General features: G+C 61.7%; 2 protein-coding genes across 2 annotated transcripts; both read right to left on the bottom strand.

The window, feature by feature from the left end:
- Positions 1 to 202: 202 nt before the first annotated feature.
- LOC143171734 (putative adhesion G protein-coupled receptor E4P) lies at positions 203 to 9,957 on the bottom strand. Its single transcript, XM_076360769.1, has 16 exons — positions 9,945 to 9,957; positions 8,757 to 8,807; positions 8,477 to 8,611; positions 8,206 to 8,282; positions 7,682 to 7,774; positions 5,799 to 5,958; positions 5,494 to 5,607; positions 5,226 to 5,392; positions 4,195 to 4,365; positions 3,875 to 4,069; positions 2,679 to 2,914; positions 2,423 to 2,489; positions 1,891 to 1,982; positions 1,605 to 1,773; positions 1,416 to 1,511; positions 203 to 1,161 (listed from the first exon to the last, which is right to left on the bottom strand). The coding sequence occupies exons 3-16, from the start codon at positions 8,517 to 8,519 to the stop codon at positions 1,108 to 1,110; spliced, it is 1,734 nt and encodes a 577-aa protein (XP_076216884.1). The 5' UTR covers positions 8,520 to 8,611; positions 8,757 to 8,807; positions 9,945 to 9,957; the 3' UTR covers positions 203 to 1,107.
- A 509-nt stretch (positions 9,958 to 10,466) lies between these two features.
- VAV1 (vav guanine nucleotide exchange factor 1) lies at positions 10,467 to 23,423 on the bottom strand. Its single transcript, XM_076360744.1, has 27 exons — positions 23,212 to 23,423; positions 22,142 to 22,258; positions 21,991 to 22,049; positions 21,818 to 21,883; positions 21,108 to 21,216; positions 20,861 to 20,950; positions 20,319 to 20,387; positions 19,611 to 19,717; positions 18,915 to 19,011; positions 18,512 to 18,607; positions 17,447 to 17,515; positions 16,900 to 16,986; positions 16,457 to 16,542; positions 15,797 to 15,929; positions 15,256 to 15,365; positions 15,043 to 15,144; positions 14,330 to 14,427; positions 13,974 to 13,996; positions 13,815 to 13,860; positions 13,561 to 13,697; positions 13,063 to 13,128; positions 12,854 to 12,885; positions 11,962 to 12,078; positions 11,766 to 11,853; positions 11,527 to 11,641; positions 10,681 to 10,829; positions 10,467 to 10,585 (listed from the first exon to the last, which is right to left on the bottom strand). Exons 1-27 carry the CDS (start codon positions 23,413 to 23,415, stop codon positions 10,532 to 10,534), a joined length of 2,526 nt encoding a protein of 841 aa, XP_076216859.1. The 5' UTR covers positions 23,416 to 23,423; the 3' UTR covers positions 10,467 to 10,531.
- Positions 23,424 to 23,900: the final 477 nt, after the last annotated feature.

The raw sequence follows: 23,900 nt of genomic DNA, 5'->3' as shown, positions 1-23,900 counted from the left end.
CTCACCCTCTCCTGTCTCTGTGCCTTGGGGGGGGGGGGTGGGGGAGGCCACGCCCCCCCTTCCCCGCCCCGCCCCCCGGGAGTGGACCCAGGCCTCCGGCTCCCCCTTCCCAGACCTCCAAGTGGATCCGGGCCCCCTCCCCGGACCCCCAAGTGGACCCAGGCGTCCCCCCCGCCGGCCGCATCCAGCCCGACTCCTCGGGGACGAGCCACGTGCCTTTAATCAGCTTTTTTCAGCCCAAAAACCCTATCGGAGCCGCGGGGCGAAGGCGGCTGGAAAAGGTCGGAAACGGAGCGATCCTGGGGGAAAAACATGCCGGAAATGGGTCGTTCCGTAGGAAAACGCCGGAAATGGGGAGATCGTGGAGAGAAGCAGCTGGAAAAACGGGGCAAAGCTGCTGGAAAAATGCTGGAAACGGGACGTTCCACGGCAAAATGCTGGAAACGGGTCGTTTCTTAGAGAAAACGCCGGAAACGGATCAAATCTGCAGGAAAAACGCTGGAAATGGGTCAAAAGCGCAGGAAGAACGCTGCAATCTGGTTGTTCCATGGAAGAGTGCTGGAAATGGCTCAGTCTTGGGGGGAAAACGCTGGAAATTGGTCGTTTCTTGGAGAAAATGCTGGAAATGGGTCAAAATCTGCAGGAAAAATGCTGGAAACGGGTCGTTCCACAGAAAAATGCTGGAAATCGGTTGTTCTTTGGGGAAAATGCTGGGAATGGGTCAGATCTGCAGGAAGAATGCTGGAAAATCGTCGTTCCACAGGAAAATGCAGGAAATTGTTCGATCCTATGGGGAAGCGGCTGGATACGGATTGATTCTAGGGGAAAAACGCTGGAAATCGGTCATTTCTTGGGGAAAATGCTGGAAAATGGGTCAGATACCCAGGAAAATGCTGGAAACGGGCCGGACCTGTGGGGAAAATGCTTAAACCGGGTTGTTCTGCAGGAGAAAAAAGTGCTGGAAATGGGTCAAATCGGCAGGAAAACGGGGAAAATGGGTCGGATCTATGGGAAATACGCTGGAAACGGGTCGGATGCGCCGGAAAACTGCTGGAAGTAGGTCGGATGCGCCGGCAAAACTGGTCGGTCCAAGGGGGCCACCCGTCGTCACTTCTCCCACATGCAGCCCTCGGTGCCGTGGCTGCGCGGCCTCTCCTCTTCCTGGGGGCGAAGAGGGGCCATGCCAGGGTGAAACGAGGACAAAACGGGGCAGAAACGGGGCAGAGGTTCTGGTGGTTTCTTGACAGACCCCCCCCCCCCCCCCCCAGGCACCTGAGGAAGACCCAGGGGTCCAGCCGGCCTCCCCCGTTGCCACCCCTGGCCCTCACCCTCCTTTTGGTGGCAACCAGAGGACCCAGATGTTTGGGTGCCCACCCAGCACCCCACACGGACCCAGGCGTTCGGGGTGCCCTTACCGTGACGTAGGTGACGTGTATGTCGGTGCTGGGCATCTCGTGGGGGCGCGCTCGTCGCCTCAGCGCCCTAAACCAGCGCCGGTACTGCTCCATCACCTGTGGACGGGACCCACAGTTGTGTCCTGAGTGTCCCCGTCCCCTCCCACGCCTGGGTCATGTGTCCCCCCCCCCCCCCCCCCGCCACGGTACCTGCCGGTTGAGGACGCAGTGCACAAGGAAGATGAAGGCTCCCTGCAGGCTGTTGACGATGGTGAAGATGAAGGACACCACTATATTGTCCCCCTGTGCCTGCAGCAAGCCCAGACCCCACGTGCAACCCAGGATACAGATGTGCGCCAGCGCCTTCAACATCATCAGCCTGAGGGAACGCTCATTTTGCTCTTTTTTCACCCAAAACCCATCCCAGATGCTCTTCCTCCTCCCCCCCCCCAAAAAAAAAAACCTCAACACATTTCCCTCCGACGCCAAAACTCACCGGGTGTTTTTTAAGGCCGTGACATCAGCGTTGAGGGAGGAGAGTTTGTCCCATAGAGTCCAGAGGGTGGTGAGAAAAAATAGCAAGTTAACCTGGGCAGAAAGCAAAAAGCCCATCATTTTGCAAGACGGGGTCCACAAGGCATAAATTTGGGGTGGAAAAGGGTCAATGGTGCAAAACCGTGCACCGTGGCGTGACCTTCACCGAGCACACCCAGCCCGTGGGATGTTTGCTTAATGCCGTCCTCAAATATACATGTGAATTTGCTCTTTTTATGTAAGTCTCTCAAATTCCTCAACTTAGGGTCTATGGGGGAAGCGCCGTGGCCACAATCGTAAATTTGGGATGGAAAAGGGGCGAATGGTGCAAAAAAAAAAAAAAAGGGTCATTAATGTACCGTGGTGTGACCTCTGCCGAGGGCACCCAGCCCGTGGGGCGTTTGCTTAATACTGTTCTTAAAGGCAAGTCTAAATTTGCTCTTTTTTCTCCCAATTTTTCCCCCTCCGCCTCCTTGCAGCAGCAGGACACCCACCAGGATGATGACACAGACGGGACCGAGGAAACTCCAGATGAAGCCTCCCTCCATGCTCAGCCAGCAGCTAAAAAGGGAGAAAAAGGGACTTATACCCCAAAATCCCTTTGGTGATTTTGGTGGCATGAAAATACCCGCGTCTGGATGCCGCGGCCTCTTTTTTTTGGGGGGACGATTTAGGCAAAACGCGTGACGTTCTCCATTGATGATCCCACCCGGCTTGGTTGACCCCAACCTGGGTGCTGGTGGGACTCACTGGTGCTTAGTGCCGTAGCTGTCGTGATGGACGATGGCGGAGATGGCCACCAAGATGGCCGGCATGCCGTAACCCACGGGATAGATGTATCTTTTCCTGAAGTGACTGGTGCTGGTATAGTTGAGGACACGCAGGTTCCTGACGGTGAGGAAGAGATGCAAACCCTCCAGGAACATCCAGGCGAAGGAGGCGAGGAAGAGGTAGTGGAGGAAGCCCGCCGTGATGGCACACACCAGCTGGATGGGGGACACCGAGGCCATGCTGGGCTCCTCAGTGTCACCACAGTGTGGCCCGGGGAGGTGGTGGCATCTCCGGCACTTGGAGACGTTCCACACACCCCAACGTGGCCTCAAGGAACCTCAAGGAGGTGGAGATGTTTTGGGCTGGGGGCAGACTGGAGACATTGAAATGTCTCTTCCAAGCTGAGCTATCCCATAGTTCAGTTGGCTCCGCCCACCCAGAGGAAGAAGGGACCCAAGAGCCTTGAGGAACCCTGACTGGGTGGACCTGCTTTGAGTTGGGGTTGGTCTGGAGACCTCCAAACATCCTGTTCAACCTTGGTTATCCTGTAATTCAGGTGCTTTCACTCACCCGGAGAGAGATGAGACCCAACAACTCTGAGGAACCTCAACTAGTTGGACCCTCTTTGAGTGGAGGTTGGCCTGGAGACCTCCAAACATCCCGTTCAACCTCATTTATCCTGTAATTCAGGTGCTGACACCCACCCAGAACAAGAAGGGAACCAACAACCTCGAAGAACCTCAACTAATCGGACCTCCTTTGGGTTGGGGTTGGACCAAACCTTCCAACCTCTGTTATCCCGTAATCAAGGTGCTTGCGCCCACCCAGCGTGAGATGGGACCCCCGGCAGGAGGTCTGCTGGAGCTATTAGGGTAGAGGCTACAGCCAAGAGCCGTGACCCCGGGTCCTTTTCCCCACAAGCTCCCCAAGGACCTCGAGGATGTCCTGGGGAGCTTGAGGAGGCCCCAAAGATCTCGTGGAGCAAAATGAGATGCCGAGGAGCTCCTGATGGCCCCAAGATGCTCAAGGAGACCCTGAGGAGCATGTGGAGACCCCGAGGAGGCTCAGGAAGACCCTGAGGAGCCCCCAGATGGCTCCAAGATGCTGAAGGACGCCGTGAGGAGACCCTGAAGGCCACAAGATGCTCAAATGATGAGACCCCGATGAGCTCATACCTTGTTGGCAGTGCGGGGCACGGCCACGAGGAAGAGGATGTTGGCAGCGAAGAGGCAGATGCTGAGCTGCAGGTGGAGGGTGACGCTGACGCTCCAGAGCGAGCGGCACAGGAGGAAGGTGATGATGGCGAGGAAGAGGCAGACCAGCGACACTGACATCCCCACGTAAGTCACCACCATCAGCGCGAAGCTCTCCTGTGGGTGACGTCACACGCATGACGTCACACGAGTCCCATCCGGCGCGTGGCCACACGCAACCATTTGGGAAGGAAGAAAACACCCCAAAAATGGGTATTTTAAGGGTGCAGACGGGCTCTTACCGTGATGGGGTGGATGGCCACGAGGATGGCGAAGGTGGAGAAGTGGGTGCAGGCGCAGATGGAGTGGAGGGCGTCACCCCCCACGCGGGTGCAGCCCGAAGGAGTCCAGTCGCCTTTGGTGCCCACCACCTGCCAGGACTTGCAGCGCGGCTCCTCGTCCGCCCGTAGCTTCTGCTGAGCACGGCCCGCTCGAGGCATGTCCCGCGGCCCCTGGGAGGGGCCGCCCCGCCCCTTCCCACCGTCGGTTTGGGCGCGGAACGGGACGGGGATGTGCTGAGCTTGAATTTGCACCGCGATGGGGATGCACTGACCCCGAATTTGCACGGCATCCAAATTTGCACCAGGATTGGGATGCACTGATCCCAAATTTGCACCGAGATGGGGATGCAGCGACCCCAAATTTGCACGGGATCTGGATTTGCGCCAGGTTGGGGATACACCAACCCTGAATTTGCGCTGGGTATGGATTCCCACCAGGATGGAGATGCACCAAACCCAAATTTGCACCAAGACAGGGATGCACCAGCCCCAGATTTACACGGGATCCAAATTTGCACCGTGACAGAGATGCGTCAGATCCAAATTTGCACCGTGATGGGGATGCAGCGACCCCAAATTTGCACGGGATCCAAATTTGCACCAGGATGGAGATGCACCAAACCCAAATTTGCACCAAGACAGGGGTGCACCAGCCCCAAATTTGCAGAAGATCCAAATTTGCACCAGGATTGGGATGCACCGATCCCAAATTTGCACCGAGATCGGGATGCAGCGACCCCAAATTTGCACGGGATCCAAATTTGCACCGAAACAGGAATGGCCCAAGCCCAAATTTGCCCTGGGATGGGTATTCACCCCAAAATTCACCATCACCATGCTCCAAATTTGCACCGTGGTGATGCCCGTTGCCAACCCCCCCCCCCCAATTTGGTCCAACGCACTTGATGCAACAAGCCCTGTTGTGCTTCCTCGTGCAAATCCCCACCCCGTGCACCCCCCCCAAAACCCCAGGGCAGCCCCCCAGCACCCACCGTGTGGTGCCGCAGGGTGATGTTGAAGGGGACGTTGAAGGCGACGCCGCGTTTCCCCACGGTGCCGCTGACCACGTGGGAGTTGAGCCTTTCCTGGCGCAGCTCCGTGACGTTGCTCAGCAACTCTTCTATGTTCTTGTAGACGAGGAAGGCCACCGCACGCTCACCTGCCCGGAGAACCGGGTCAAAAACCACCCCAAAAATACCAAATTTGGGGTTGTTTTTTTTTTTGAGCTCTTTGTTTTTCGCAGCCGCACGGTGGCCGTACCTGCCTGGGCATTGCTCACCACCTCATGGCAGCTGATGGTCAGAGTCTCCTTGCCCACCGCCAGCACCAGCGTGGTCCGGGGGCAGTTGCCACGTACCACCTCCACCACGGCTTCTGATTTGGGGGTGAAAAAAGGCCTTTTTTGGGATCTCTTGCCTGCCCTGGGTGCCACTGTGCTCTTGCAGAGCCCGGGGAAGGGATGCACTGATGCCACCAAGCTGGTTCTTGGGACGTTGCAATGCTTTTGGGGGCCTCGCAGTGCTTTTGGGGGGGGGCCTCGGGGGCACCCATGGGTGCTGGCGTACCCACGGTGGAGGTGTTGAAGTTTTGGGGGCTGGAGCCAGGGCCTCTGAGGGCCATCTGCAGCACGAGGGCCTCGGTGTCCTGCAGCAGCAGCTCGGTGTTTTTGGCGGTGTTGGAGTGGAGATCCGTGAACACGGCCCTCTGCAGCTTCTTCAGCACGGTCTGGCGGGGGGGGGTGGGGGGGCACATGCGTGTGTCAGGGCACATGCGTGTGTCAGGGGTGTGCGGGGATGCACACGGAGGAGGGCGATGCAGGGGAGGGACGCACACGGGGATGCACGGGGTGATGAGGATGCATGCGGGGACGGACACGCGTAGAGGTGCACACGTGTGCAGGGGTGCACGTGGGATGGACATGTATAGGGGGTGTACACGGCACACGTGTGCAGGGGTGCATGGACATGTGTAGGGGATGTACATGGGGATACACACGGGATGGACACGTGTAGGGGACAGACACGGGACACGCACACACGTAGGGGATAGACACCGGGATGGACGTGTGTAGGGACGCACGGGAGGATGGACACGTGCAGGGGGTGCCCACGGGATGGACACGTGTAGGGGATCCACCCAGGGATACACACGAGTAGGGGTGCCCACGGGATGGACACGTGTCGGGGATCCACCCAGGGATACACACGAGTAGGGGTGCACAGGAGGATGGACACGTGTCGGGGATCCACCCAGGGATACACACGAGTAGGGGTGCCCACGGGATGGACACGTGTTGGGGATCCACCCAGGGATACACACGAGTAGGGGTGCCCACGGGATGGACACGTGTTGGGGATCCACCCAGGGATACACACGAGTAGGGGTGCCCACGGGATGGACACGTGTCGGGGATCCACCCAGGGATACACACGAGTAGGGGTGCACAGGAGGATGGACACATGTCGGGGATCCACCCAGGGATACACACGAGTAGGGGTGCCCACGGGATGGACACGTGTTGGGGATCCACCCAGGGATACACACGAGTAGGGGTGCACAGGAGGATGGACACGTGTAGGGGACAGACACGGGACACGCACACATGTAGGGGATAGACACCGGGATGGACGTGTGTAGGGACGCACGGGAGGATGGACACATGTGCAGGGGGTGCCCACGGGATGGACACGTGTAGGGGATCCACCCAGGGATACACACGAGTAGGGGTGCCCACGGGATGGACACGTGTAGGGGATCCACCCAGGGATACACACGAGTAGGGGTGCACAGGAGGATGGACACGTGTCGGGGATCCACCCAGGGATACACACGAGTAGGGGTGCACAGGAGGATGGACACGTGTCGGGGATCCACCCAGGGATACACACGAGTAGGGGTGCCCACGGGATGGACACGTGTCGGGGATCCACCCAGGGATACACACGAGTAGGGGATCCACCCAGGGATACACACGAGTAGGGGTGCCCACGGGATGGACACGTGTCGGGGATCCACCCAGGGATACACACGAGTAGGGGTGCACAGGAGGATGGACACGTGTCGGGGATCCACCCAGGGATACACACGAGTAGGGGTGCATGGGAGGATGGACACGTGTAGGGGATCCACCCAGGGATACACACGAGTAGGGGTGCACGGGAGGATGGACACGTGTAAGGGGCATGGGCACACGTAGGGGATGGACATAGAAATGCACGTGTGTAGGGGACACGTGTACAGGACAGACATGGGCCATGCACGCGTGTAGGGGATACACGTGGAGAGGACGCACACAGGACGCACATGTGTAGGGGCTGGACGTGGGCTTACACACACATGTAGGGGATGGAGACGGGATGCACACGTGTGCAGGGGATGCACACGGGGACACGTGGACACACGGACGCACCCAGCCCCAGGCACACGCGTGTGCCCAGCCCCGCATCACCTGCAGGTGCTTCTCCGTGGGCCGGGCGCAGGCAGCCTTCAGGAGCTGCTGGGTGTACTGCAGCTGGGCGCAGAAGGTGGCCCCCGGCGGGGTCTGGGGCGCAGGGGTGTCGGCACCAACCCGTGCCCCGCAGGCGTCTGTCTGTCTGTCCTTCCCTCCAGCCCACCATCCTCCATCCCTCCCTCTTTCCCTCCAACCATCTGCCTGTCCCTCCCTCCGTCCATCCCTCTGTCCCTCCACACATCCCTCCCTCCCCCCATTCCTCCCTCCAACCATCTGTCTGTGCCTCCACCCCTCCCTCCAGCTGTCCATTTGTCTGTCTGTCCCTCCCCCCATCTGTCCCTCCCTCCCCCCATCCATTCATCTGTCCGCCCCTCCCTCCACCTGTCCTTCCATCCCTCCAACCATCCCTCTGTCCCTCCATCCCTTCCTCCCTCCATCCATCCCTTTGTCCATCCGTCTGTCCCCACCCCCCCCACCCCCCCTTTTGCTCCCACCCCCCCTTGTCCCCCCCCAAGCCCCACCTTGGGGTCCCTGCACACCCTCTCGGCCTCCTCCAGGATGGAGATGTTACAGGTGGACTCTGGTCTGGGGTCAAACGCTGCGGGTTTGGGTCAGTTTGGGGCCTCTCGGGGGTGGGGGGTGGGCCCAATCCTGCCCTGCCTGTGTGGCTCAGGGAGGGGGGGGCTCAGCACCCCCAGAACGGGGAAAAAAGGAGGGTAAAGGGGGAAAAAAGGGGGGTAAAGGGGGAAAAAAAGGGGGGGAATGGTAAAAGTGGGGTGTTTGCCCCCTTACCCTGGCAGGAGATGGTGGAGGAGTTTTGGGGGGTGGGGGCCATGCCGGGGGGGCACCCACAGACCCAGAGTTCTTTCTGGGTCTGCTGACCCAGGCAGCAGCTGTTGACGGCGCAGAAGTGGGAACCACAGGACGCTGCGGGAGGACATTGGAGTGACATGGCGGGGGGGGTGGGGGGGTGGTGGGGTCCCCAAGGGTGGGGACAGGACCCAGGTCTGAGCCTGACCCCCCAATCTCCTGCTGTGACCTCCAGACTCCCCCCAGACCCCCCCCAACTCACCTGTCTGGTGGCCCTCGCTGGGGGGGAGGTGGCTCAGGAGGTGGCACAGCACTGGGAGGACACAGGGGGACAATCAGCACCCCAGGACCACCCCTCGAGGAGTGACCCCCCAGGATCACACCCCACACCCCCCCCCAGGCCTCAAACCCCACTTTTAGGGGCCAAACCCCATTATCAGTGCTCAAAATCCCCCTTTGGGGGTCAAACCTTAATTTTTGGGGCTCAGTCCCCCCTTTTGGGGCTCATTCTTCCCCCATCAGGGCTCAACCTTCCCCTTTTGGGGTTAAACACCCCCTTTTTGTGCTCCACACTGCCATCAGGGCTCAAAACCTTCTTGGGGGGGGGGGGGTCAAATCCCCCATTTTTGGGTCAAACCCCTCCTTTTGGGGTTTATCCTACGCATATGAGAGCTCAGAAACCCCTTTTTGGGGCTCCCCTTCCCCCCCAAAGCTCAAACCCTTCTTTTGGGGAATCACCCCCCCCATGAGGTGTCAAAACCCCCTTTTGGGGCTCAATCCTCCCCCATCAGGGCTCAAACCCTTCTTTTTGGGGCTCAAGACCCCACTTTAGGGCTTGACACCCCAAATCCCAGCTCCAGAAGCCCCGTTTTGGGGCAATTTCAGGCCATTTTGGGGCTGCTTTGCACTGCAGCTCTTGCAGCCCCGACCTACTTCTGTCCCTGCCTCAGTTTTCCTTTTCCCATTTCCCTCCATTTCACCCCCAAATCCGCCCCCCCCCCCCAGGGGGGGGGAGATGAGGCACGACTCACCCCAGAGGCAGGCGGCGAGGGGGGGATGCCCCATGACAGGAGACGCAGTGGCCCCACAGCACCAGTGGCAGAGGGGAAGCGGCACTGAACAGCCCCGAAACCACCGAACAGCCCCACAAACCACTTCCCCCCCGCCCCCAGTGCGGGCTGAGGCCTGAGGCTGCTCATGGCACGTAACAGCGGTGATGGGGCTCCCCTGCCTGGACGCCTGGTTCCGTTCTTGGAGGGACCGACCCCGTGGCCTTGTCCCCACCCAGACACCTGGGTCCCTTCCTAGTGAAGGTGATCCTAGGACCTTGTCCATGTCCTCTGCCCAGAGGCTTGGGTCCCTTCTTGGAGATGTTGACCCCGTGGTCTCATCCCCGCCTGGACAACTGGATCCCTTCTTGGAGACATCAACCCCATGGTCTCATCCCCACCTGGACAACCGGATCCCTTCCTGGAGACATCAACCCCATGGTCTCATCCCCACCTGGACAACCGGATCCCTTCCTGGAGACATCAACCCCATGGTCTCATCCCCACCTGGACAACCGGATCCCTTCTTGGAGACATCAACCCCATGGTCTCATCCCTGCCCGGACGTCTGGGTCCCTTCCCAGAGACATCAACCCCGTGGTCTCATCCCTGCCCGGACGTCTGGGTCCCTTCCCAGAGACATCAACCCCGTGGTCTCATCCCTGCCCGGATGCCTGGGTCCGTTCCCAGAGAAATCGATTGCACAACCTTGACCTCATCGCCCTCCTGGACACCTGGGTCCCTTCCCAGAAAAACCAACCCCCTGGCCTCGTTCCCCACCCGGACGCCTGGGATCCCTTCCCACAAAAATCCAACCCTGCAGCTCATCCTCATCCTTGTTTATTGTCCCTCCTGGGCAGGAAGAGGCATAAATTAAGGGGGGGGGGGGGGAGAGGGGGGAAAGGGGGGGGAGGGATGTGGTGGCCTCTGGGGGGGACACAGGCAGTGGGACACAAGGTGGTGGATGGGATGGGGTGGGGGTCCATGGTCAGCAATACTCTGAGTAATCTTCCTCCACATAGTTTGCGGGGAACCATCCAACCTGGGAGAAGAAGGACACATTGGGAGAAGGTGTGAGGAGCTCGGTGTTGGGGGGGGGGGGGGGGGGAGGACCCTGGAGTGGGGAAGGGGCCATACCCGCCCATAGATCTCTCCCTTCCACCAGCCTGGGTGGCCCTTCTTGCTGAGGACATGGATGATGTCACCCTCCCGCAGCGTCAGCTCTGTCCGGTCCCGGGCACAGAAGTCATAGCGGGCTTTGGCCGAACCAAAGCTGCGCACGGCTCCTGGGTGGGGGGGTGGTGGGAAATGGACACAGACGAGTCCCCCAGGTCATCCCCCACGGCTGTCCGAGTCCCCTCCATCTGGTCCTCGTGGCCATTTGTGCCCCCTTGACTGTCCCGTGGTCCTTCCCTCAACCCATCCCTTGGCCATCTCCATTGACGGGTCCCCAGAACCCAGCCGTCCCTCTTGGCTGTCCGTCCCTCCTTGACTCATCCCATCGCCGATCCCTCAACCCATCTCTTGGCCATCACCAACGACTTGACCCCATGACTCAACTGCCCTCCCCCCCCCCCCTCCCCATCCCCATCCCTGTCCCTTCAACTTCTCCCCCTTGGCCATTTGTCCCCCTCGACCCATCCCATGGCTGCTCCTCTCCCTTGGCCTCAACCATTCCCTTGACTCATCCCTTGGCCGTTGCCCTTGTCCCAGCCCTGTGACTCAACTGTCCCCCTCAGCCTGTCCTCTCGACCATGACCAAAGGAGGACCCCCCCACCACCCCCACCCCCTGATGGGGGACCCCACCACCTCCACCCCACCACCTCCATTCCACCCCTCACTCACAATGAGAGATGCCGCCACCTCCACCCCACAGCCACCACCTCCACCCCACCACCTCCATTCCACCCCTCGCTCACAATGAGAGACGCCGCCACCTCCACCCCACAGCCACCACCTCCACCCCATCCCCCAGGTCCTACCGGGTGGCCAGGGACCAGCCCGGCTCTCGGGCTCCTTGAAGGGCACCACAAGTGCCGTGTCAAGGGCTTTGAAGCAATCCTTGAGCGAGCTGCGCTGGTAGAACTCCACCAGCTCCTGTGGACGATGGTGGTCAAGCCCCGAGGTCACCGCCAGCCCTCAACCCCAATGTGGGGGGGACCCTGAGATCTGGGTTGGGGGGTGGGGGGGGTGGGGCAGAAAAGGGAGCTCCAATGCTCACCACCAGCCCTTTGAATGCCTTCTTCTCGGTGATGCGGTAGAGCCCCTCCGCCGTCATCACCTTGATGTGCTTCACCTCCCCACGGTACCTGGGCAGGGGGACGCAGTGGGCTGAGTTGACAACCCACGCCCCCTCCTTGTCCTCCCCACCCCCTCTCCCCCCCCCCCCCCTCCCCAAAGTTGTCCCTGGTCCCTACTTGATGCTGATGGCGAATTCGCCGGCGTCCTTCACCCGTTGTCGCACCAGGAAGGCGCCGTCTGAGCGGGACATCAGGAGCTGCTCGGCTTCCCCCCGCTCCATAGGACCGGCGTACCTGAGGATTACGGGATGGGGGTCCTGAGCCCCCCAAACTGGCATCCCCTGCCCCTCCCCAGGGCAATTCGAGGGGGTTTGGGGAGGGAGGGGGAGCTAGAGGCTATGGGGCAACCCAGATGAAGGTTTTGGGGGGGGGACGACACGACACACACACCAGGAAGCTTGGGGCCCCTGGGGAAGGGTTTGGGGGGGCCCTGGGACCTATGGGGTGATCACAGGAAGGATGAGGGGTTTAGAAGATTTTGGGGGCCCTGATGCCAAGGGGGTGAGGGGGAGGAAGGATTGGGGGGGCAGGAAGGATGGAGAGCTCAGGGGAGGATTTGGGGGTGATCCTGGGAGGGATGGGGGACCCTGAGAAAGGATTTGTGGGGTCCTGGAGAAGGATTTGAGGAGCCCCAGGAAGGATGAAGGGCCTGGGGAGGATTTGGGGGGGCCGTAGAAGCTATGGGGTGACTCTGGAGGAGGATCGCGGGTGAACCAGGAGGGATGGGGGACCACAGGAGGTATTTGGGGACCCCTGGGAGCTATGGGGTGACTACAGGGAGGATGAAGGACCTCAGGAAAGGATCTGGGAAGTCCTGGAGGATATAGAGTGACCCCAGGAAGGAGGGGATGACCCTGGGGAGAGATTTGGGGTGACCCCAGGAAGGATAGGGGCCCCAGGAGATGATTCATGGGGTCATAGGGGAGGATCGGGGAGGTCCCCAGGGGCTATGGGAGCCCAGAGGAGGATTTGGGGTGCCCCAGGGGCAATGGGGAGCCCCAACACCAACCAGGAGTAGACGGAGAGATCCGGCAGTGGCACCTGGGGGAGAGAAACAGAGTTGGGTATCAAGGGGGGGACAGAAGGTGACTCCTCTGAGACCCCCCCCCCTTATATCCCACAGACACCCCCCCAAATCCCAGGACACCCCAAACATCTTGGGGACATCAGGATGGGTGCAGGGGCTCCTGGGGATGTTTTGGGGTCCCCCATACTCACGCAGATGAAGGGTCTCACGGCAGCACAAGGGAACCAGCCCAGGTCACCGTTGGCCACGTTCCTGCCCTGGGAATGAAGGACCATGGGGCCAGGGGGGCCACGGGGGTCCCCCTGCTCCCCAGAAGGCTGGAAGGACCACAGGGGTCCAGCCCATCTCCATTGTGGGGGTTCAGCATGGCCATGGAGGTCCATCTCTATGGCGGGAGTCTGTCCCCATTGTGGGGGTTCAGCATGGCCACGGGGGGGGTCCAGCCTCATGGTGGGGGTCCAACCTGGCTGTGGGGATCTGACCCAGCCCCATCATGGGGGTCCAACTCAACCATGGCTCCCCAACTCATCATGGTCTAGGCCATCGCGGCCGTTGTGGTTTGAGCTCATCATGGTGGTCCAGCATGGACTTGGGGGTCTGTCCCAGCCCATCATGAGGGTCTATTCCAGCATGGCCATAGTGGTCTGCCTCCGTCTATCCCAGCATGACCACGAGGGTCCCGTCCCCACCTGCCACCAGAGCTGCTCAGCCTCAGCCACGGTGACCTCCACGACGTCCCCGGGGCTGAGGCGTAGGGCAGGACCCATGGCCCCCGGCGGTGGTGGGATGCCGCTGTAGGGCTGGCTCGCCTCCATCTTGGGCAACCCTGGAAGGAGGACACACGATGCAGGGGGAGGCGAACGCAGGCATCCGGGGCACGGACACCTCCTCTGCCCCCCAAACACGTGGACCCAGGCGTCTGGGTCCCCCACGCTGTCCTCACCCAGGTCTCCCCGCTTCTTCTCCGGGGCCAGCCGCTGCGACTTGTTCTGGGGAGCAACGAGACGCCAGTTAGTCCCAGGGAGGGACACGAAACCCCCTAGGGCCTCCCCGCTCCCAAATTCGGGGCATTTCAGCCCATTTTGACCCCTTCTGCTGTTACCTTCCTCGTGCCAGTGCCTGAATCTGTGGGGTGGAAGAGGAAAGGGCTGTTAGCTGGGGGTATTTAACCTCTGCCCTGATTAACGCTTGGTGCTAATTAGGCTCCTATGGGGGTGGGTGGCCCTCGTCAGGGTATCCCATAATGCCCAGCTCCACCTGGGCCTGGGCTACCCCTTAAAACCTTGCTCCACCTGGGCCAGCCCTATCTCACAATGCCCTGCTCCATGTCGGCCATCTCGTATCCCACAGTGCGCCACTCCCCCCCCCATCCCACAGTGCCCCCCTCCCCAATGCCACGGTGCTCCGCTCCCCATCCCACGATGGTCCGCTCCTCCACTATCCCATGATGCTTCTCACCGGCGCCGCCCCTGCTGCAGGTCCCCAGCCGCCCCAGACACTCCTTGTGCGCGGGGGCCCGGCACCGGCTGCAGCGGTACCCCTGGTAGAACGTGCCTCTGGGGGGACACCAGGAGACAGGGTCACGGTCAGCATGAGGGGACACCCGTCGGCCCACCTCAGCCCACCCAGGACTGACCCAATCCTAGACCCACCTGGGTCTTGGGCCAACCCAGTCCTTGACCCACCAGGTTCTTGGCCTATGTTGGCCTTGGCCCCACCAGGATCAACCCCCCTCGGTTTTAACCCACCCAGGGATTGACCCACCTTGGCCTTGGGCCACCCAGGACTCAACCCACCCAGGCCTTGACCCACCCTGGTCTTGACCTACCTTGTTGTCCTCCACCCAACCCTTGACCCACCTTGGCTTTGGGGCCACTCAGGGCTTGACCCATCAGCTCCTTGACCCACCCAGGCCTCAACCCACCCAAGACTTGACCCACGTTGGCCTCGACTTACCCAAGACTCAACCTACCCAATCCTTTACCAACTCAGACCTTGACCCACCTTGGCCTCGACTCACCCAAGGGCTTGACCCATCAAGACCTCACCCCACCTGCAATCACCCACCTGCGGCCCCCCCTTCTCCCAGAGCCCCCCAACCCCATCTCCCAGGTCACCCTGTCCCCCACTGTCTCCCCAGGAGAGTGGAGGACATAATTTTGGGGTCCTACCTCAGCAACATCTGGCAGGCCCTGCAGGATGTGGTGTCCTCAAAGGAGAACATCTGGAAGTCATGCCCGTCGGCCAGGGCGTGCTCGGGGAAGATGTTGGAGCTGGCAAGAGATGGGGGGATATGGGTCTGGTGGGGGCAAACTGGCCCCCCCAGGGCCACCCAGCCCTTGGTGGGGCAGGTCCCCCCACCCCTGCGTGCAAGGGGCACCTACAGGGCCATCTCGAACTGCTCCAGCCACTTCTTCTTCAGCTCACGGGTCTTGAAGAAGAGCTCGTAGCCCTGCAGCCCGGCCGTATCGATGAGCAGGAAGGTGTGGGTCCACTGTGGGCATGGGTGGTGCTCAGCGGCGCCCTGATGCCTGGGTTCGCTGCCACCCGGGTGACTGGGGCCACTGGGGACCTCATTCCTGGGGCCACCAGGCTTCAGTGTGCCCACTAAGGACCTGGACACTTGGGTGCACCAAGGACCTGGATGCTTGGGTCCACCAGACCTGGACACTTGTGTCCACCAGGGACCAGGATGCTGAGGTCCACCAGACCTGGACACCCGGGTTCATTGGGGGCCCGGACACCTGGGTTCATTTGGGAAGAGGACACCTGGGGCCACTGGGAACCGGACACGTGGGTCCACCAGGCTTCAATAGGTCCACCAAGGACCTGGACATTTGGGCCCACCAGACCTGGATGCTTGGGACCACCAGGGCCGTGGACACCTGGGTTCATTGGGAACCGGACGCCTGCGTCCCAGGGTACCTTCTTGCCGTCGCGGGGGCCGAGGCCACCATCCCGCAGTTGGTGGCTTTGAAGGTCTACAACGTCTTTGGCCTCGTAGGAGTCCCCACGGCGCTTGCAGATGATCAGGGCCTTGTCCAAGAGGAAGCCGTACCTGGGGACAGGGATGGGAGTGGCACTGGGTTCCCAAGGCCACTGCGTGCCTTGGGGTGTCCCCACCACTGCCCTGGAGCGGCCCCTACTCTGTCCCCTGCTCTGTGACAAGGATGTCCCCAAGGTGTCCCTGTGTTCCCTTCCTTACGTCCCTGAGGGTTTCCCGATGGAGATCCCTGTTTTCCCATGTCCCCATGGTGTCCCTGTCGTGTCTCCGTGTCCCCAAGGGTGTCCCCACATCCCTCTGTTTTCCTCATGTCCACATGATGTTCCCATGATGTTCCTGTGGTGTTCCCATGTTTCCATGGGTCTCCCCATAGTGTCCCCATGGTGTCCTTGTGGTGTTCCCATGTCCCCGTGGGTGTCCCTGCAACGTTCCCACAGGTGTCCCCAGGTTCTTGTGGTGCTCCCGTGTCCCCATGGGTGTCCCTGCAGCATTTCCATGGGTGTCCCCAGGTTCTTGTGGTGTTCCCATGTCCCCATGGGTGTCCCCATGGTGTCCCCGTGGTGCCCCTCGCCCCGTCCCACCTGTCCACCTTGGAGCGCCGCTCGGTGCTGGAGACCTTCATCTCTCCGTCGATTTTGGGGCGCCCAAACTGTGCCAGGGACTGTGGCTGTGCCAGACATCATCAGGGATGTGGGGGACATGTGGGGGACATGGGGGGACATGGCAGAGCAGGAACACAGGGGCAACATGGGGGGACATGGAGATATGGGGGACATGGGGGACATGGGGATTTGGGGGGACATGGGGGATATGGGGGGACATGGAGGGGTCCCAGGGATGCTGGAGGGGTTTGGGGGGGCTGGGGGGATCCCCAACATGTTGTGGAGGCAAAGCTGGACACTCGGGAGGATTAGGGAGGGTCTGGGGTTGTAGGGGGAGCCGGGGCAGTTTGGGGGTGCCACAGGGTGGTTGGAGGGTCCCAGGGGAGGGTTGGGGGGGTCTGGGGGGATTGGGGGGTCCCCACCATGTTGTGGAGGCAGAGCTGGACACTCGTGAGCTGTTTCAGGGTCTCGTTGTCCCGTTTGACCTCGTTCACGCACTGCGCCAGGTCCTGGGGGGGCACCAGTCAGGCACCCCCCAACCCCCAGATACCCCTGGGGACCCCCCAATTCCCTCCAGCCTCCCTTGACCCTCAAATACCCCCCGACCCCAAAAACCCCTCTAGGGCACCCACATTTCCTCCAGCACCCCCAGACCTCCCAGGGTACCCTGAGACCCTCTCAGGATCCCCCAGAACCCAAGTCGAGCCCCTCAGGACTCCTCCAAGACCCCCACAAGACCCTCAGAACCCTCCAAGACCCCCCAGGACCCCTTCAAGACCCCCAGGACCCCCTCAGGACCCCCTAAGACCCCCAGGATCCCCCCAAGACCTCTCAGGACCCCTCCAAGAATGCCAGAACCCCCTCAGGACCACCCCAAGACCTCCTAGGACCCCTCCAAGACCCCCAGGTCCCCTCCAAGACCCCCCCACCAGACCCTCCAGGATCCCCCCAAGACTCCCCAGGACCCACCTTCATGGCATCCAGGGCCACCCGTAACCTCTCCCTCTCGGCTGGCTCCGGGGTCAGCTTCACCAGCTCCTGGGGGGTCAGGGGTCAGGGCTGGTCCCCACCGGCACGGACTCAGCCATCCGGGGCCCCCAAGGGCCCCCAGGTAAACCCCCTTGATGGGACCCAGGGCCCCCTCCTCCCCAGGGGACCCAGGCGTGCCCCCCCTGTCCCCAAGGGACCCAGGTGTCCCCTGAGGGACCCAGGCGTGCCCCAGGGGACCCAGGTGTCCCCCTCCCTCCCCAGGGGACCCAGGCATGCCCCTCCCTCCCCAAGGGACCCAGGTGTGCCCCAGGGGACCCAAGCGTCCCCCTCCCTCCCCAGGGGACCCAGGCATGCCCCTCCCTCCCCAAGGGACCCAGGTGTGTCCCAGGGGACCCAGGCATCCCCCTCCCTCCCCAGGGGACCCAGGCATGCCCCTCCCTCCCCAAAGGACCCAGGCGTGCCCCAGGGGACTCAGGCATCCCCCCGCCTCCCCAAGGGACCCAGGCGTGCCCCGGGGGACCCAGGTGTCCCCCTCCCTCCCCAGGGGACCCAGGCATGCCCCAGGGGACCCAGGCATCCCCCTCCCTCCCCAAGGGACCCAGGTGTGCCCCAGGGGACCCAAGCGTCCCCCTCCCTCCCCAGGGGACCCAGGCATGCCCCTCCCTCCCCAAGGGACCCAGGTGTGTCCCAGGGGACCCAGGCGTCCCCCTCCCTCCCCAGGGGACCCAGGCATGCCCCTCCCTCCCCAAAGGACCCAGGCGTGCCCCAGGGGACTCAGGCATCCCCCCGCCTCCCCAAGGGACCCAGGCGTGCCCCGGGGGACCCAGGTGTCCCCCTCCCTCCCCAGGGGACCCAGGCATGCCCCAGGGGACCCAGGCATCCCCCTCCCTCCCCAAGGGACCCAGGCATGCCCCAGGGGACCCAGGTGTCCCCCTCCCTCCCCAAGGGACCCAGGCATGCCCCAGGGGACCCAGGCGTCCCCCTCCCTCCCCAAGGGACCCAGGCGTTTCCCAGGGGACCCAGGCATGCCCCCGGTGAGCAGACCTGGAGCAAGAGGTGGTACTTGAGCACCCGCTGCATCGGCACCATCAGGAGGTCCCTCAGGGAGAAGCGCCCGTTGTTGGCTCGTTGGGAGCACTCCTGGGGGTCATGAGGTCATGGGGCTCATAGGGGTCATGGGGGGTTCACAAGGGGCCATGGGGGTCAGAGGGGGTCATTGGAGTCATGGGGGGGGTCATGAGGATTGGGAGGGTCTGGGGGACATGAGGGTCACAGGGGGACTGGGGGAGTCAAAGGGGTCATGGGGGGGGACATAGGGTCATGAGGGATGGGGGGACCAGGGGTGTCCCGGGGTGGACTGGGAGGGTTCCAGGGGGACTAGGGGGTTCCCAGGTGTCCTGGGGGTGCCAGGGGGTCCCATGGAGGGGACCCAGGCATCCGGGCCCACCTGCAGCTTCATGCGGAGGTCGGTGTTGGTTGCGAGCTGGTCGAGGCGCCGGGTGGCCGCTTCCACCTGGCTGCAGTAGCGGCCGTAGAGCAGGAACCTGCAGGGATGGAAACCACCCAAATCCACCCAAACCCACCCAAAACGCTGCCGGAATCTGCCCCAAACTGAGCCAAAATCAGAGCCGACACCAGACCCGGAATCAGACCCAGAATGGACCCACAATGGATCTGAAATTGGACCCAAAATAGGCAGAATTGGCCCCAAAATGGTCCTGAAGTTGGACTCAAAATGGACAGGATTGGAGCTGATATCAGACCCAAAATGGACAGCATTGACCCCCAAATGGTCCTGAAATTGGACCTGAAATGGACGGAATTGCCCCCAAAATGGACCTGAAGTTGGACCAAAAATGGACAGAATTGGACCCAAAATCAGACCTGAAATTGGACCCAAAATAAACCCATATTGAACCAAAAATGGATCCAAAATCGGCCCCAGAATGGACCCTAAAATGGCCCTCCCCCCCCCCCCCCCCGCACACCCATTGCTCTCCCAGGACTGTCCCAGGACCCCTCCAGGACCCCCCAATGCCCCCCAGGCCCCCTCCAGGACCCCCCAATGCCCCCCAGGCCCCTCCCAGGCCCTCCCCCCCCAGGCCCCCCATTGCCCCCAGGACCCCCCCCCAATGCCCCTCACCTCTCCTTGTAGGCGAGGAAGAGGGGGGGCAGCCCGCGGCCCCCCCCGGACCCTCCCAGTGCCCCCCGCAGCTCCCCCAAGAAGAGGCGGTGCAGCTGCAGCAGCTCCTGTGGGGCGAAGGGGAGGGGGGAGGGGGGTCACCCACCGAAAGAGGACTCCCCCCCCCTCCAGGACCCTCCCCTAGATCCCACAGACCCTCCCAGCACCCCCTACTGTGGTTACTGGGAGTTACTGGGAGCACTGGGAGGGGTAACTGGGAGGACTGGGACGTTACTGGGCATTGCTGGGGGCAGTGGGAGGGGTTACTGGCAGCACTGGGAGTACTGGGGGGTTACTGGGAGCACTGGGAGGGCTACTGGGAGGAGTGGGATGGGTTACTGGGCATTACTGGGAGGGGTTACTGGGGGATACTGCAATTACTGGGAGCAGCGGGAGGGGTTACTGGGGATTTCTGGGGGCAGTGGAAAGGGTTACTGGGGGTTACTGGGAGCATTGAGAGGGGTTACTGGGAGCACTGGGAGCCCTGGGGGTTACTGGGAGCAGCAGGAGGGGTTGCTGGGGTTACTAGGAGTACTGGGAGGGGTTATTGGGAGCACTGGGAGCCCTGGAGGGTTACTGGGAGGAGTGGGACGGGTTACTGGGCATTACTGGGAGCACTAGGAGGGGTTACTGGGAGCACTGGGGGTTACTGGGGGTTTCTGGGGTCACCTCGATGTTGATGAAGATGCTCTCGAGGTCTTGGGGCTGCAGGAAGTGCCGCAGCGGCCGCAGGAAGTGCTGTGGGCACTGGGGTTACTGGGAGCACTGGGAAGGGGCGCTGAGGACACTGGGGGAACCTGTCCCAGTGCCCCATGTCCCTGTCCCTGTGTCCCCAACCCCTTCATCGCCATCTCCATCCATGTCCCACATGTCCCCCCAGTGGCCCCAAGTCCCCCACATCTCCCACGTCCCCATATTCCCCCCATGTCCCCCCATGTCCGCAGTGTCCCCCATGTCTCCATATCCCCCATGTCCCCCTGTCCCCTTATTTCCCCAATGTCCCCCATGTCCCCCCTCCCCAGTGTCCCCCCAATGTCCCCTTATTTCCCCAATGTCCCCCCACATCCCCCATATTCCCCCATGTCCCCCCATGTCCCCATACTTCCCCGATGTCCCCCCACATCTCCCCATGTCCCCCATATTCCCCCATGTCCCACCGTGTCCCCAGTGTCCCCCCATGTCCCCAGTGTCCCCCCATGTCCCCATCCCACCTGGCAGATGGACTCGAGGGTCTCGGTGTACCTCTCCTCCGTCTGTCTCAACTCCTGGATGCAGCAGAGCCTTCGGTCCACCTCCACCTTCTGCGGAGACAGTGGGACCCAGGCGTCTGGGGGGGGACCCAGGCATCCGGGGGGTCCCCGGTATCCGGGAGGGACCCAGGCATCCAGAGGAAACCCAGGCATCCGAGAGGAGATGCAGGTATTTGGGGGAGACCCAGGTGTCCGGGAGGGGACCCACCATAGCCGGGGGGGCCTCTACCCGCATCAGGTCCTCGTAGATGTCGTCGCCATCGTCTCCTTCGGCCTCGACGCAGTCGTAGAGGTCATCGTCCTCCTCCGCCGTGTCACTGCGTGGGGACAGCCTGGTACCCCCCTGCACCCCGAATCCCCCCTAGATCCTCCCAAATACCCCCTGGTGTTCCTCTAATTCCCCCCAATTCCCCTGGTACTCCTTTAATACTCCTTAATGCCCCCCAATACCCCTCTAATATAGCCCCACCCCCCCTGGTACTCCCCTGATATCCTAATACCCCCCGGTACCCCTTAAATACCCCCAATCCCCCTCCACTACCCCCCTGGTATCCCCAGGTACCTCTCTACTACCCCTGATACCCCTCTATTGCCCCCTAATGCCCCCTGGTGCCCTTCTAACCCCCCTCAAACCTCTATAATACCCCCAATTCACCTACAATGCCCCCTAATACCCCTCTATTGCCCCCCAATACCCCCTGGTACCCCTCTAATACCCCCAAATACCCCTTATTAACCCCTTACGCACCCAGGAACACATTTAATCTCCCCTAATAACCCTGGTACACCCCGATACCCCTTAATACCCCCCCTAATATCCCCCAATACTCCCCTAGTGCCCCCCTCATGCCACCTGGCACCCCCTACCCCCCCCCCCCCCCAGTACCTCCCTAACGCCCCCCAACCTGCCCCACTCACTCGATGAGGTCAGAGAGGCCGCTGTAGATGTCATCGTCCCCAATGCAGTCCTCAGTAGGGAAGGGCCTGGGGGGGGGGGGACGACACACAGCCTGGGTGCCTGGGTCCCTCGGGGACTGGACGCCTGGGTCCCTTGGGGAGGGGGCCCGGACGCCTGGGTCCCCTGCACTCACGTGAAGCCTTTGCTCTGGGCGATGGGGGTCCAGGAGAGCGTCGAGAGGGTGTCGATCACCTGGGGACAGACAGGGGACATTGAGGAGGGGAGGGGCAGGAGCCGGATGCCTGGGTTCCCCCCCAGGTCTGACCCGGACGCTTGAGTCCCACCTTGCCGAAGTCCTGGACATCGAAGAGGTCGAAGGCGCCGAAGAGCCGGTGCTTTGGGAGCCCGAACTTGTCGGCGCAGGCGGTCAGGAAGGTGCGGATGTTCCTCAGGCACAGGAACTGCGGTGGCACCGTGTCACCGTCACCAGCACCATCACCCCCATCAGCACCCCCATTGTCACCATCACCATCATTGTCGCCGCCACTGTCACCCCCATCAGCACCATCAACCCCATCCTCTTCCCCCATTTGTGACCACCATCGTCGCCACCATTGACACTGGCACCTCCATCATCTGTCGTCAACACTGTCATCGCCACTGTCACCCCCTCATCAACATCACCAACACTGTCACTGTCACCCCCATTGGCACCATCACCATCGTCATCATGATCGTCACTGTCACCAACACCATCACTGCCACTGTCATCCTCATTGGCACCAGCACCACCATTATCACGATGATCGTCACTGTCACCAACACCATCATTGTCATTGTCACTGGCATCCTCACTGGCACCAGTACCATCACCATCACCATCATTGTTGTGGTCATGGTCATCGTCACCCCCATGGTCACTGTCACCATCAACATCACGCTCATTGACACCATCATAGTCACCCCCATCATCACCAACATCATCGTCATCACCGTCACCATCACTGTCACTCCCGTCATTGTCACCGTCACCATCATCGTTATCCCCATTGTCAACACTTTTGTCAATTGGTACCATCACCATAATCCCCATTTCCACCACCCGTCATTGTCACCATCAACCCTGTTGTCACTGTCATCGTCACCCCCATTGGCACCAGCATCGCCACCGTCATCATCACCCCCACTGTCACCATCACCACCATCGTCCCCGTCGTCATGACCATCACCCCATTGCCATCACCCTCATTCACACCAGCCCTGGCATTGTCACTGTCACCATCGTCACTGTCACCATCATCCCCGCTGGAACCAGCACCCCCGTACCCCTTTCCGGGGCAATTACCCCCCCCAATTACCCCACCCTGGGGCAGTTCCACCCCCCCCCCCGGTGGGTATTTGCCCCCGGTCGCACCTGTGACATCTGGGGACGGGGACAGATGTCGCGGGGGGGCACGGCGCGGGGCAGGAGAGCGTTGAGGAGGTGGCAGAGCAGCACCCCGTCCCGCAGCGCCTGCGCCAGGTCCCACACCTGCCCCCCGGGGCTGCTCGCCCGGTGTCCCGCGGGCAGCACCCGCGCCGCCACCAGCCAGCGGGCGCACTGCCTCCACGCCTCCATGGCGCCTGCCGACTGGAGGAGACAACAGCGATGGGGGCCCGGTGGGACGGTGTCTAGGGAGGAGCCGATGGAGATGGGTCCTGGTGGGACCACTTCTGGGGAGGAGCGGATGGAGATGGGTCCGGGTGGGACGACGTCTGGGGGGAGCAGCAGAAGATGAGGTCCTGCAGTGCAATCACTTCTGGGGAAGAGCCGATGGAGATGAGGCCCCGGTGGGATGTTGTTTTTTGAGGAGCAGCTGATGGAGATGGGTCTTGGTGGGACCACTTCTGGAGAGGAGAAGCAGAAGATGAGATCCTGCAGTGCAACCACTTCTGGTGAGGTTCCGACGGAGGTGAGGCCTTGGTGGGACCACGTCCGGTGAGGAACTGATGGAGGTGAGGCCCTGGTGGGATGACTTCTGGTGAGGAGCCAATGGAGATGAGCTTTCGACCACTTCTGGGGAGGCTCCCACAGCAAAGGAGGTCCTTCCCCCCCCAAGAACC

This window comes from Aptenodytes patagonicus, chromosome 30 (genome assembly GCF_965638725.1).
Source record: "Aptenodytes patagonicus chromosome 30, bAptPat1.pri.cur, whole genome shotgun sequence".
Taxonomy (NCBI): Eukaryota; Metazoa; Chordata; class Aves; order Sphenisciformes; family Spheniscidae; genus Aptenodytes; species Aptenodytes patagonicus.
The sequence above is the reverse complement of the archived record's forward strand: the minus strand, read 5'-3'. Positions and strand labels throughout refer to the sequence as shown.

Coding starts and splice junctions, on each gene's coding strand:
- VAV1 (XM_076360744.1), bottom strand. CDS start 23,415: ATGGAGGCGTGGAGGCAGTGCGCCCGCTGGCTGGTGGCGGCGCGGGTG. Junction 21,217..21,817: donor GGCCTCTCTGACCTCATCGA/GTGAGTGGGGCA, acceptor GTCCCCACGCAG/TGACACGGCGGAGGAGGACG. Junction 15,930..16,456: donor CGGCGCTCCAAGGTGGACAG/GTGGGACGGGGC, acceptor CCCTGTCCCCAG/GTACGGCTTCCTCTTGGACA.
- LOC143171734 (XM_076360769.1), bottom strand. CDS start 8,519: ATGGCCCCCACCCCCCAAAACTCCTCCACCATCTCCTGCCAGG. Junction 5,393..5,493: donor GGTGAGCAATGCCCAGGCAG/GTACGGCCACCG, acceptor TTCTCCGGGCAG/GTGAGCGTGCGGTGGCCTTC. Junction 4,070..4,194: donor TGGCCATCCACCCCATCACG/GTAAGAGCCCGT, acceptor CGTCACCCACAG/GAGAGCTTCGCGCTGATGGT.